Consider the following 13,659-nt stretch of genomic DNA (forward strand, 5'->3'; position numbering starts at 1 on the left):
GATCAATGAGTTCTTTTACTATTGTACATCTCAGGTTAGTCACAAATCCAGGTCTGAAGTTCAGTAGTTGTTTAAACTGGTTGTTGACAATGTTGTTTCTCTTGTTGGAATGTTTGACGAGACTGAGTTCCATCAAAGGAAGCAGCAAAAAGTTTTCCTTCATAATGGAGGTGCTAGTGAAGAAAAACTACCTGTCAGCAGTTCTGACCACCTTTCTGGTTATGTTTGGCAAATCTGATATCTACAATCAATGAACTGAGTTTCTTCATACAGTATTGAATTATAGTGTGTCACAGAAGCAGCTAAGATACCTGGCTAGGGGACTATAAAGTGAAGTCAAGCAGATAAGTCCTGATTCCTGAACAATGAATGAGAAGTTCCATAATTCAAACAGAAATACCCTTGGAGCAGTACATGTATTTATTACAAACCACAATTCATTTCTTTACATTTTATTTTACAAATTCTCCATTACTTGCTTCAGTTACAGTGAAATGGCCTACTCTATTTCAAGATATTTCAAGCTGATCTTGTACTTCCCTTTTCTGTGTCAAGAAATATTCAGACAATTGAACAATCAGATTACTAAAAAGCTGTTAAGTGCCTTGTGATGCAAGGAAGTGTGAGCTATTTAAGACCTAATGTGAAAAATTACATGTTATCAGGTAAGTCTAAAAGGGAAAAAAGGAAGAATCTGTCAATATGGATGGACAGGACTGTATTCACTAAGCACACTTTTGTTTTGAAATTGTGAGAGAATAATGTTATTTCTTAGGAGATTTTCTTTTGGATTGTAGAAGAAGATACATTTACTCTGCAACATGTATTTTGCCCTTGCAATTTGTAAAAGTAATATTGAAAAACAATTGGATGGACAGAAATGAGAATTTTTTTTATACTGGAAAATCTAAAATGAATCCTGTCTATTAAAAAATTGCAAAGATCATTTATACAAGAAAAGAGGTGTTCAATGAATCATTTTAAAGGAGAAACGAGGTAAAAAAAAAAATACATTAATGATAGCTGTTTGGCAACTCTGCAGAGTTTTCTCTGGAATGAGAAGTTGTTGAGTTCACTTGAATGGACACACCACAAAACCATTACTTTAGATGGCTGGTAACTTTGGCCAGAGGACTAAATGAGCATTTGCAAATGAGTGCCACATAAAAACTGAATAAAACAGAGAATCATAGAGACTGCTGTGCTTTACTGATTGAGACTACCCAAGCCTGCAGTACTGAACAAGTCTTCTTGCTCTGATGTTAAAAATGTAAATATTAATGAATTAATTCCCACAATATGAATAAGCAAACTGAGACACAGGATGTTTAAATGAGTGTGTCCTTCTTTTTTGCAAACTTTGAAGAGACCCAGCTTGCACTCAGTTTATTTCTTGTGTGAAGCAGGCAAGAAGAGTAACTGCTGCCCGTTCTGAGCTTTCATGCTCTTATCTGCTAGGTTTGCAAAATGGATAGTTTAAGAGGGTCCCCTCTGCCCCCAACAACTACAGCACTGAATAAAGTGTATGTGAGTGAGAAGCTTCTACACATATCCATGGGAAGTCCCAATGAGAATAGTCTAGCTCTGCTGGGAGTAGGAGGAAGGATTCTGAGCCCACTCCTCTTTGCTCCTAGACCCTGGGTCAGCCCAATTGCCTGACCTATCTAGAAGGAAGCTATCCACCACTGATCCCCAAAGGGCAGCCAGTGGCACCAGTTTATATCCTAAACTGATGCGTGTTGATTGTAAACCCCTTTTTCATGCTGTTCCATTTTCTCTCACAAGCAGATACTGCAGTGCTGCCTATAACAGGGTATATAGCCACCTTTAGTGCAGCTTCAGAGAAAGTCTGGTAGAATAAGTGTCTTTTCAATTCTTATAGGATATCCTGATCTCAGTAAATGATTGAAATATGGCTTTTAAACACTCAGGCTGTGTTCCAGCTGCCAAACTTTTTCCCAGTCTCAGAAATGCCCAACTCTCGTGGAACAGTTATTCCTGCAGTGTACAAGTTAACAGTCTGAGTTTATCTTCCTAAAATTCTACCATTCTAAAACATATTTAGGTTGCACTGAAAGTCTACATCTGTCTTAGAAGAGACCAGGAAACTGGCAACGTGGGAAATTCAGTAATTTTTAAGTCATATGCTCATAAAGTGAGAAAAGCCTTATATCAGAAAATACTTTTTAAAAGTAGCATATATCTAAAGCATAGCAGAAACTGTGTTTTTAATAGAGTCTGCAGGATGAAAATATAACCAATTATTATTAACGTTTGAAAAAAATCTAAGCATTTACAGTAATTGAAGGTGGAGTGCCAAAGAATTTACCAGAGATGGGTGCTCATTTCCATCAAAATTGAAGTCAGTGACAAACTATTAAGACATTATCATGAAGTCCAAAGGATTACAAGGAAAGTGTAAAACTACTTTTAATTATAGCATTTTATATCAATATATTTCTTTACAGAAATAGATATATCCTACAGAATGATGGCAAGTGTTCGTATGAAGAAAGGTGCAGAAGGTCAGAAAAAATGTGCATTCTACAGAAAACAGGGACTATGGACACTGCAATTAATTGTTCAAATTGCCAAGGAATTGCAAAGAGGATCAGAGGATAAAAAGATAATTAGCAGATCAAAGGGTAAGAAGCCAAGTGTTGAAATAAAGTGGCAGTAATACAGACAGCTAAAGATGAGTTATTGACCAATAATTGTACTGCTTTAGGCAATGTATGCTTTGCTAGAGCCATTGTTAACAAGTGTTTTAATGGACTGGTCTATTTTTATAAATGTGCAGTTATGAATGTCAAATGCCATGAGTATATTGTAGAGTCAGAGCACACTAACAATAACGTAGTTCTTAGAAGTTTGTGACATTAATATCAACAGGAAATAGAAGGAATTCAAGATGCAATGACTAATTACCTGGCCAAGGGGTCTTCCTTTGAATATAGAAATAGCACACAGTGATTTTCAGGGATTTGATATAAAACTTGTTCTATCAACTTAATTTCATACTTTATTCTGGAGTGGATAATATCCTAGGCTAAAGTCTTGGTGAATCCAATCTTGCTGTGGGCAACCATGGGACATGGTTAGCCAGAGGTTAACTAGGTGAAAGAACAGATAAGACTCTGTTTGTATTCTATACTTACTGACTTTAACACAAAGTCTTGTAAGAAATCTTATAGTGTTGCTGTTTTAGCACTGTTTGAGGTAGCTGAAGTCATTAATCTGTCAGTTTTGTGCCCTGGGGTAGGAAAGAAAATTCAATGATTTTTTCTTTATTGCTTTGTTTGCTCTGAAGTGTTGTCAAATTGCATTGCTCAGTCCCAATCTAGCTGTTTCCTGGAGTAAAAGTAGGGACCTGTAGGTTGTTTTAACTAAGATGCCTGTTTGCAGTTCTGGACCCACAAGGGATAGTCACAGGCTTGGGAGCTCCTGTAGTGGTTGGCTGTCAATACGCCTCTCTAGAAAGGAGTTCTTGGAGATACTGATCTTCATATTTTTAATTGACAGTCTTGATGAGGGAGCATAGTACCCTGGGGTGAGCTGAGGGTGTGCTGTCAATTCTGCCAGGGATTGGCAGAGGGCAGTTTTGGTTTCCGCTTCCATTTTTCAGAGGCCATTCATAAGCAAAATAAGAGAAATATGGAAAATGTAGAGGAAATGGTGATATTTTGTTAGCATCTAATGGATTTTTTTCCCTGCAAGAGGGAGTATATAGATACAATTTGGTCATAGCTGTAGTCTCTCATTTAGCTCAACATTAAGAGAAATCTGTGAAGAAAGTATGTTCTGAGGTGTGGATTTCTTTTTTTTTCATAAATAGTAAGTACCTCCCAGATTACTAAGTGGTAAAGAAAACTGAAAGTGTCAGTCAAAGGAGCTCTTGTGCTTCTGCTGAAGGCAGTGACAAAACTTTAATTAACTGAATCACTGAATGGTCTAAAAGTGGGAGTGCTGAGGTCTTTCCCAAAGATAGATGCAATGTAAAAGTCTTACTGAATGAAAGCAACCATGTGTACGTAGGTGTATACTTACAGTTTTGGTTTGTCATAATCATTCCTGGAACCAGAATTATACCTGCAGTGAGAGCTACAAGCTCAAGCTCCTTTAGAGAGTGGAGACAGGGAAAACTATAACAATCCAAATTACCATATCACTGAAATCAAAACATGAAATAAATTTGTTTGGGTTTTTTGTTTGTTTGTTTGTTGTTTTTTTTTAAAGGCTGAAAAATAACAAAGCATCTTTTTTTTTTCCCCATTTCTAATACCTTCTAATACCTTTTTATTTTTTTAAGAAAGTTATATATTTGCTTTAAGTCAGAAAAAATGAGGCATGTTTAGTGTTACGTAATGACTGATGTAACTTCAGCTAGCAGTATCTATCAAACTTGTAGCTCTGTAATTAGTGAGTGAGAAAAGTTTAATATTTCAGAAGCATCACTTTGGATGTGTAATTGCAGCTGGTTCTCACAGTTCTAAAATTCCTTGTGAATTACTTCCTAAACAGTTCTTGATAAACGATCAGTCACATCTCTTGCTGATTTTTCTGGGTTAATACCTTAATTGTCTCACATATGAGGTTATAAAATAAGATCAGTTTAGAAACTCAGTTGAGATATATCTATTTTGAAAGAAATGGTGTTACACAGCTCTGTAATAGAGAGGGGATGATGAGGTACCCTGAAATGATTAGACATGATGCAAGAGTGAATTTAATTTGGAAGATTGAGGTGTGGAGGTAACTGCTTTCTGCCTACACACTTTTACCACTACTCAGTATAGCTGAGGACTTATAAATACTTTATAAATTAAAGAAATTAACCACAGCACTCCCAAACTGCGAGAACCACCTACGCCATTTGAACATTGTTCTATTAATAGCATCTAAAGCATTAGCTTCTGCAACCATGGCATACATTAAAATGGAGCAGAATTAAAAAGATCAAAAGCTGATGTTCTTTTCCAGTCAAATATGTGGATTTGGAAGTACTAGATACTTTTCCATTTTAAAACTGCAGTAATTTCCTGGCTATCTCCAGATCCCTGACAAAAATGACCATGTTTGTAAAAAGAGAGTGATATATGTAGTAACCAGCTTTAGTAAATCCCCAGAGAGACTACTTCCCCCCCTCTGTAAATTCTTCAAGCTTCTGTGATGCTATCAGGAAGGAAACTTTTTTCATCATTCACTTTTGTGTAATAGGCCCTGTGCTGGAATTAAGCTTCATTTTTCCTCCCAATTCTCCCCAAACTAACCGAAATCATTATGTGACTAAACACCACCCAATCCAGCACTTCTACTTGCAACATCTCTAGAAGCCTTATTTAATCTCACCTGCAATCCAATTAAAAGCATCTCAGAAATTCATGCCTATGCTAATTGTAGATTCACATCACTGCTTTATAGTCATTAAGCCTATGAATTAAAGTTTTTATAAGTGCACCTAATCTAGTTTATCAACAAAATGCTGGAAGGTTTAAGTGCTAAAACAAGATAATCAGCATTCATGCTTCAAGATTTCAGCAGGGGTCAGGAAGGAATTGTCTTGTGAGGCATTTCAGAACGGCTAATTATGTTTGTTCCTAAAATTTGGTCCTGAAATAACTGAAATCAGAGTAAAAGCTTTTGAACTTTTAACTGTGAATGACTAATATGACTGAGGTGTTGATTTATGTCAGAAAGTCCTGTGGTCATTTTATTCTTCAGTAAATGCTAAAAAGATTCACTTTGAATATACAAGTCAATAACATAAGCCTCCATCTCCATGCTCCTAGCAAGGATTGGAAACATACTGTTGAGAGCCAATTGGTGATGAAACTATATATCTGTGCGTAGATGCATATTCTCTGAGACATCATTTTAAAGCAGTGGTGCTCTCAACTTACAGAACTGAGTCAATGTTTTTGAATATTAACTGTGTGTACACAGTTGCCAAATAACCTCTTGTAGATCCAAAAGATGCAGCATTCAAATAGCTCAAAATTTTCTGTTTTGTTAGAGATCTGTTGTAAATTTCCTCACACTTATACAGCAGCAATCATCTCCCAATGGAAAACCCACCTAGAATCAGACAGATGAGGACAAATAAAACCAACGAGACTGTTCCTGGCAGAACTACCAGTATTAGTGTCTCTTGTTTTGTTAGTTTTGGTTTGTTTGTTTATTTTCTTTTTTTTTTGTTTGTTTGTTTGTTTTTTTTTGTGGTTTGTTTGGTTTTTTTTTGTTTGTTTGTTTTTTTTTAATCTAATGGATTTTTGCTCTCATCCACCCAGAGTAAACCAACAGACATGTGGCATGTATCACAGATGGGTCAGCTGTGGTGAGCATATATAGCAGCACATATTTGTTACACAGGTGCTTGGGTTTAGACTCTCTGGCTAGCCAAGCGCACTCAAGAGTTTTTGGCAAATGCCCGTAGTTCCATGGATTGGAAGAGAAAAGACAGTGAGAAAGTAGTCAGCTGGCACTAGTGCTTTCCACAGCAGCCCTCAAGCCTGAGCCAAACCTGCTGGTCTCATTCTTCACCCCATATTCTGAATAACTGTCAAATTCCTAAACTTATTTTGCAGTTCAGTGGGAGGTTTTCTTGGCTGGAGTTACTGGAACAGAGACACTGGGATAGCACCTCTGTGTACCGTATTGAGCCCTTCAATTGTTGATCATTCTGGGGCAAAAGTGCTTGTATGGGGTCTTTCCGCCCTTGATTTTTTTACTTCTTATCCCCCCACACTCTAGTTTGTTTCCTTCCCTGGGTTTATTGGTGTTTTTTGTTCTTGTTGTTTTGGGTTGGTTTGGGTTTGTTGTATTTTTTTTTCCCTCTCCATGTGTTTTATTTGTTTTGCTTTGGGTGTTTTTTTTTTGTATGTTTGCTTTTGTTTTATTTCATTTTGGTTTTCTGTGTGTGTTTTGATTTTTTTTTTTGGTGGGGGGTGTTTTTTTTTTTGTGATGGCTTTTTTTTTTCTTCTTCTTGTTCTCCCCTTCCTGTCCTCCTGTGCCCTCCCAACCCGCATTCCCTTCAATATTTTATATGGGTGTTGTTTTAGGTTGTTTTGTTTTGCTTATTTCCCTCCCTCCTCACCTCCAAGCAGCTGGAGGGGAGGGAAGGGCAAGAGTCTCCTGGACAGACAGGCAGGCTCGCATTTGGCAGTGGCAGCACAGGCTGCTCTTAACTATCTGGATATGCTGCAGGTGTAACTGAAGTATGGTGACATTTATTATGTCCCTCTAAATAGCTGCTGCTGATGTTGCAGAACCGGTGATGAGCCAGTAGAAATGCTTGAACCATAATCAAGCCTGAGAAGACAATGTTATGATGTTGACTGAGATATATATATATCTCACCACTGATAATGTTGTGCTCAGATTAATCTATGTGATATCTGGATATGGCAGTGGGCTAAATTACTTGCTGATCAACTGTTGTAATAGGAAGATTAGTGAGATCTACAGAGGTTATATTAAGCTTATACGTCATTAAATATATGTATGTTTTTCAGACAGTTCTATAATTTTTTCCGTACTCTAACATAATTTTCTCTCCGATATTCTACTTAATAACATTCTACTTAATAATAGTAAAAAAGGACTTGTAGTTCTTGTGTTGCAAAGATACCTCTCCAACTATGAGGAGGTTTGCCTCCGCTCCTTGCTATTGAGAGACATATGAGTTGTCTATTTCTGAAGATATAAACTGGACACATATATCTATGTGTGCATGCAGAAGTAATCTCTGCTGTATAAATAGCCTAAGTCTCTAGTGACCAAAAAAGGCCAAAAAAATCAGGCTTCCACTTCAACAGAAATCTGGCTTTATCAATATGATAAACCTAGAAAGTTGGCCAGGGTTAGTATAGCAAGGGCTGAGCACTTGTTCAAAAAATCCAAGCTATGAGTGTAAAGTCTGCAAGTGGGAGGGAGCTGGAAAACCTTGGAGGGGGGGTGTGTGGGTGTGTGTGTGTGTGTGGGTGTGTGTGGGTGTGTCTTAGTTGTGCTAGAGACAACTTTTGGGGTCAGAAGGTCCCTGTTCATTGCCAGGAAGCTTCAACCTTGGTTGGTTCAGTTACACAGACCAGCCCTAGGCCCATACCACTTCCCAACTTCTTCAGTTCTTGATACTCCAACAGGATCAAAGATGGCATTTCACTCAAGCTTTCAGTAAATTTAAATATTATTTATCCAACCTAAATTCCTTTAAAGGAAACTTCGAAAATACAAAACCTGCTAGTTTTATTTAAACAGAGTTTTGCTGAGAAATTTCTGACTTCAGTCATCTTATGACTATCTCTAAAATATGTGTGAAATGTCTGTAATTTAATCAGTGTGCTGTTATCTTATAAACCTAATGACAACTGGTTTAATGCCAACATTTTTGTTGGCACTGCAGTTCATTTTATGGTAATGTTTCAGCAACTCTGGGACTAAATTCATAATTCTTGCTTTCGATATCAAGAACGGTAAGAAAGAATTGACACCTTTTCTCTGTTTTCATAGAGAAACCTTGGTTGCTTACCTCTTTTTAGTAAAAAGAAAACATTAATTTGCAATAGTACATTTTCAGTGAGGTCTGCATTAGATATCCCTCTGATGTGTAATCATCACTTTAAGCAATAACACGGTATTCTCAAGCAATTTCCACTATAAGTTTGCTTGACTTTTAGTTTGAAACTGCTCACAATTGGGACTGGTCTTTTCTCACTCTTCATTATCTTAACCACTTATACCCAAGTACTTAAGGCTTTCCTATTTTTGCATAAGTGTGGGATATGAATATATGACTACATGATATATTGACTTCCTATGAATGATAAATGGAGACATTATTTCCCAGCATATAAAAAAAATACAAAACTAGAAATTTATTAATGAAAATTAGTAAAAACACACTTCAAAAAGTGGTTTAATATTTCTTTTATTATGCTTTTCTTTCCTCTTCCCTCCATCCTTATTCGTTCTTGAAAACGTCACAAGCATGGTATGCGTACTGTGGAAAGGATAATAGTCTTCAAATAAGCCTTATCCAGCCTTGCTCACAGCACATACAGACAAAGGACACCTTCCTAGCAAAATAAACTGCTTTGCAACCAACCCTTCCAAAAGAGCATATTTGTACATTTTAATTACTCAGATTTTTTCCTTACCGTTGATTAAGCTGATTAGACAGACAGTGAAATACAGCTAAGAAAAGTATATACGTATTTAGGTGATACCAGTGCTGTCAAGGCTCGCTGTGTCAGATCAGCACCCATCACATCTATGAAGCACACCATATAAATGAAATAGTGAGTGGCAGGACTGGCTCAGTGAAGGACAGCAAGTTCATCCTTCTGTGGTTTTTTTTTTTTTCAGTAGCTCATCACTTGCATGAAGAATATTTGATAAATACCGAATACACTGTAGACTGACTGTCTTGGGTTCAGCAGTAGGAGTCATTTTTCTCCTTCTTGGTAGCTGGTGCAGCATTGAGTTTGGACTTCCAGCATGGGAACAGTGCTGGTGATACCGATGTTTTCGGTTGTTGCTAAGTGATGTTTACCCTGACCAAGAACTTTGTGAGGCTCATGCTCTGCCAGGGAGGAGGGGAAGCCGGGAGGAAGCAGGGTCAGCGCGCCTGACCCAGGCTAGACAGGGGGCTATTCCATACCACAGCACATCATGCCCGGGGCAGGGGGTAACTGGGAGTTACCCGGAAGGACATGGGCTTCCAGGTGGGACTCGTTTCTTGGCGAGTGGTATTGTATTCTCTTCCCTTGTTATTTTCTCTTATCATTGTTGTCGTTGGTGGTAGCGGTGGTGGTTTGTGTTGTACATTGGTTGCTGGACTGTTCTTGTCTCAACCCGTGGGAGTTGCACTCTTTTGATCCTCCTCCCTGTTCCTCTGGGAGGGAGGAAGGGGAGAGCCCCGGGGGGGGGGGGGGGGGGGGGGGGGGGTGTCGTTGGTTGCTCTCAGCCCGGCACCACTCACTGGGAGTGAGTGAACAAGTTGTCTGGCTGGGTTTAAACCACGACAGTTCTTTTGGCGCTCAGCGTGGGGCGTGAGGGGTTGAGATAACAACAGATCTGACCGGATTAATAGTCACTCAACACAATGCCGATTTACTGGCTCTCAAGGTTGTTCCTCTTGATCTCACAGTTTCAGTATATCGTATCTTACTTCTATCCGGTATTTGCTGTATTAGTATTTTTCAAGTGTGGGGCTTGGGCTAAGGTTTTTGTCCCATTGTACTTTATGGTAATGACTTGTAATACAATAGAATCATTGATCATGAAACTGATCTGGCTTATGTTCCCAGTGTGGTCACCAACTTTATACTTTGGGAGGTATATGATGGAGGTGCTTAGCAATTACACATCTTTTTTCTCCTCCTCAGGTGCTCAACCTGTGAAGGAGACATTCTTTTACCCTCCCAGTCCTCCCCCCAGACCATTTACATTTGCAAGTTTTGAATTTTTTGAATGGCCTTTTAATGCTGTTGAGACTTGTTTGCTGAGCATGATGGGGATCACCATGCTGGCACGCATACAGAGTGTGTTTTGCCCGTGACTGATTTCAAGAGTTAAGCGAAGTCAGGTTTGGGTCTTGTCTGGGGTCAAACGACGATGTAGGAGGACCAAGAGATTTTCCCTGAGGCTGGACAGACATGAGTGGCAGGGTGTGTGGGATAGTATGGACAAGTATCTAGGTCAGTGGGCCCCTCCAGTACTTTGGAATTTCACTACCGAACAACTGCAAAATCCAGAAGAATTAGTAAAACACTTAAATGAGGTGTGTGGTCATTCTGGCCATACCACAGATGGACAAATCATGGCAACATGCTGGGGCTTGGTCTATGTTTACAGGGCCTTGTTCAACACTATCCAGCACCTTCAAAAGGAAAAGAATGTTGGTGGATCTGAGGGCAAAGCAACAGTCAGCACAGCTACTCCAGCTCCAAGCACAGCAGCTTCACCACCCCCAGCAACAAGTACAATCACTACTCAGACTTTGGCTGCAATGAACAGCACAGCTACCCCAGTGGCAAGTACAGCAGCTGCTCAAACTTGGACTGCAACAGACAGCGCGGTACCCCAGCTCCAAGAACAGCAGTTACCCCCCTGCCCCAAAATAACTGTCAACAGTGTGATATAGTCAATCTGCCAGGCGTCCCCATATTTATACTTCAACCATCATCCTCCATACCAACAAGGCTTTAACCGTTTGGCTTGTTTAATTGCAGCACATGTTTCACACTCATGCAGCAATTCTGCCAGAAGTCCAGTTCTCAGTTCCCATGCTTACTTGTTTTTTTTCTTACATATACCAGAGTGCAGGCCACAGTTTGCTTTTACTTGGAGGGGTGTCCAGTTCACTTGGAACCGACTGCCCCAGGGGTGGAAACACAGCCCTACCATTTGCCATGGACTGATCCAGACTGCACTGGAACAGGGGCAAGCTCCAGAACACCTGCAATACATTGATGACATTATTGTGTGGGGCGATACAGCAGAAGAAGTCTTTGAGAAAGGGAGGAAAATAATCCAAATCCTGCTGAGAGCCGGTTTTGCCATAAAATGGAGTAAGGTCAAGGGACCTGCACAGGAGATTCAGTTTTGGGGAATAAAATGGCAAGATGGACGTAGACAGATCCCCACAGATGTGATCAACAAGATAACAGCAATGTCCCCACCAACTAATAAGAAAGAAACGCAAGCTTTCTTGGGTGCAGTGGGGTTCTGGAGAATGCACATCCCAAATTACAGTTTGATTGTAAGCCCTCTCTATCATGTGACCCGGAAGAAGAATGATTTTAAATGGGGCCCTGAGCAACAACAAGCCTTTGAGCAAATTAAACATGAGATAGTTCATGCAGTAGCCCTTGGACCAGTCCGGACCGGGCCAGATGTAAAAAATGTGCTGTCCACTGCAGCTGGGGAGAACGGTTCTACCTGGAGCCTCTGGCAGAAAGCTCCAGGGGAGACTCGAGGTCGATCCCTTGGCTTTTGGAGTTGGGGATACAAAGGATCTGAGGCCAGCTATACCCCAACTGAGAAAGAGATACTGGCAGCCTATGAAGGGGTTCGAGCTGCTTCAGACGTGATTGGCACTGAAGCACAGCTCCTCCTGGCACCCCGGTTGCCCGTGCTGGGCTGGATGTTCAAAGGCAGGGTCTCCTCTACACATCATGCAACTGATGCTACATGGAGTAAATGGGCTGCACTAATTACACAACGAACTCGAATAGGAAATCCCAGTCGTCCAGGCATTCTAGAAGTCATCATGGACTGGTCAGAGGGCAAAGATTTTGGAATGTCACCAGAGGAGGAGGTGATGCGTGCTGAAGAGGCCCCACCATATAATAAACTGTCAGAAAGTGAAAAGCAGTATGCCTTGTTTACTGATGGCTCTTGCCGCATTGTGGGAAAGCATCGGAGATGGAAGGCAGCTGTATGGAGTCCTGGACAACAAGTTGCAGAAACTGCTGAAGGAGAGGGTGAATCGAGTCAGTTTGCTGAGGTGAAAGCCATCCAGCTGGCCCTGGACATTGCTGAACGAAAAGAGTGGCCAGTACTTTACCTCTATACTGACTCATGGATGGTGGAAAATGCCCTGTGGGGGTGGTTGCAGCAATGGAAGCAGAGCAACTGGCAACGCAGAGGTAAACCCATCTGGGCTGCTGCACTGTGGAAAGATATTGCTGCCAGGGTGCAGAACCTGGTGGTGAAGGTACGTCATGTAGATGCCCATGTACCCAAGAGTCGGGCCACTGAGGAACACCAGAACAACCGACAAGTGGATAAAGCAGCTAAGATTGAAGTGGCTCAGATGGACTTAGATTGGCAACATAAAGGTGAATTATTTTTGGTCTGGTGGGCCCATGACACTTCAGGCCATCAGGGAAGAGATGCAACATACAGATGGGCCCGTGATCGAGGGGTGGACTTAACAATGGACACTATTGCCCAGGTTATTCATGAGTGTGAAACATGTGCTGCAATTACTCATGCCAAACGGTTAAAGCCTCTTTGGTATGGAGGACAATGTCTGAAGTATAAATCTGCGGAAGCCTGGCAGATTGACTATATCACACTGCTGACAACCCGCCAAGGCAAGCACCATGTGCTTACCATGGTGGAAGCAACCACCGGGTGGCTGGAAGCATACGCTGTGCCCCATGCCACTGCCCGGAACACTATCCTGGGCCTTGAGAAACAGATTTTGTGGCGACACAGCACCCCAGAGAGAATTGAGTCAGACAATGGGACTCATTTACAGAGTAACCTTACAGATATTTGGGCCACAGAGCATGGCACTGAGTGGGTATATCACATCCCCTACCATGCACCAGCCTCTGGGAAAATCGAACGGTACTATGGGCTGTTAAAAACTACACTGAGAGCAATGGGTGGGGGAACTTTCAAGCATTGGGATACACACTTACCAAAGACCACCTGGTTGGTCAACACCAGAGGATCTGCCAACAGGGCTGGCCCAGCCCAGTCAGAACTTTTACATGTTGTAGAGGGGGACAAAGTTCCCGTGGTGCATATGAAGAACTTGCAGGGGAAGACAGTCTGGGAAAACAGCCAATGAACTTAACTGTATGCTGTTGCCTGCTGTGTAATACTTTTATAGGCCATCAACTAGATGTCTCCAGGTCACCAGAGAC

General features: G+C 40.7%; 1 protein-coding gene across 1 annotated transcript in view; it reads left to right on the forward strand.

Moving 5' to 3' along the window:
* LOC130608972 (uncharacterized) overlaps positions 1-13,659 on the forward strand; it is a 188,803-nt gene that overhangs the window by 173,583 nt on the left and 1,561 nt on the right. Inside the window, exon 2 of the mRNA XM_057427471.1 lies at positions 12,315-13,018. Coding sequence (XP_057283454.1) covers positions 12,315-13,018 — 704 coding nt within the window. The remainder of the gene's footprint in view (positions 1-12,314; positions 13,019-13,659) is intronic.

The sequence above is a fragment of the Pezoporus wallicus genome, unplaced genomic scaffold (assembly GCF_028554395.1).
Source record: "Pezoporus wallicus isolate ANWC-B61680 ecotype Strahan unplaced genomic scaffold, APGP_CSIRO_Pwel_v1 contig_7657, whole genome shotgun sequence".
NCBI lineage: Eukaryota > Metazoa > Chordata > Aves > Psittaciformes > Psittacidae > Pezoporus > Pezoporus wallicus.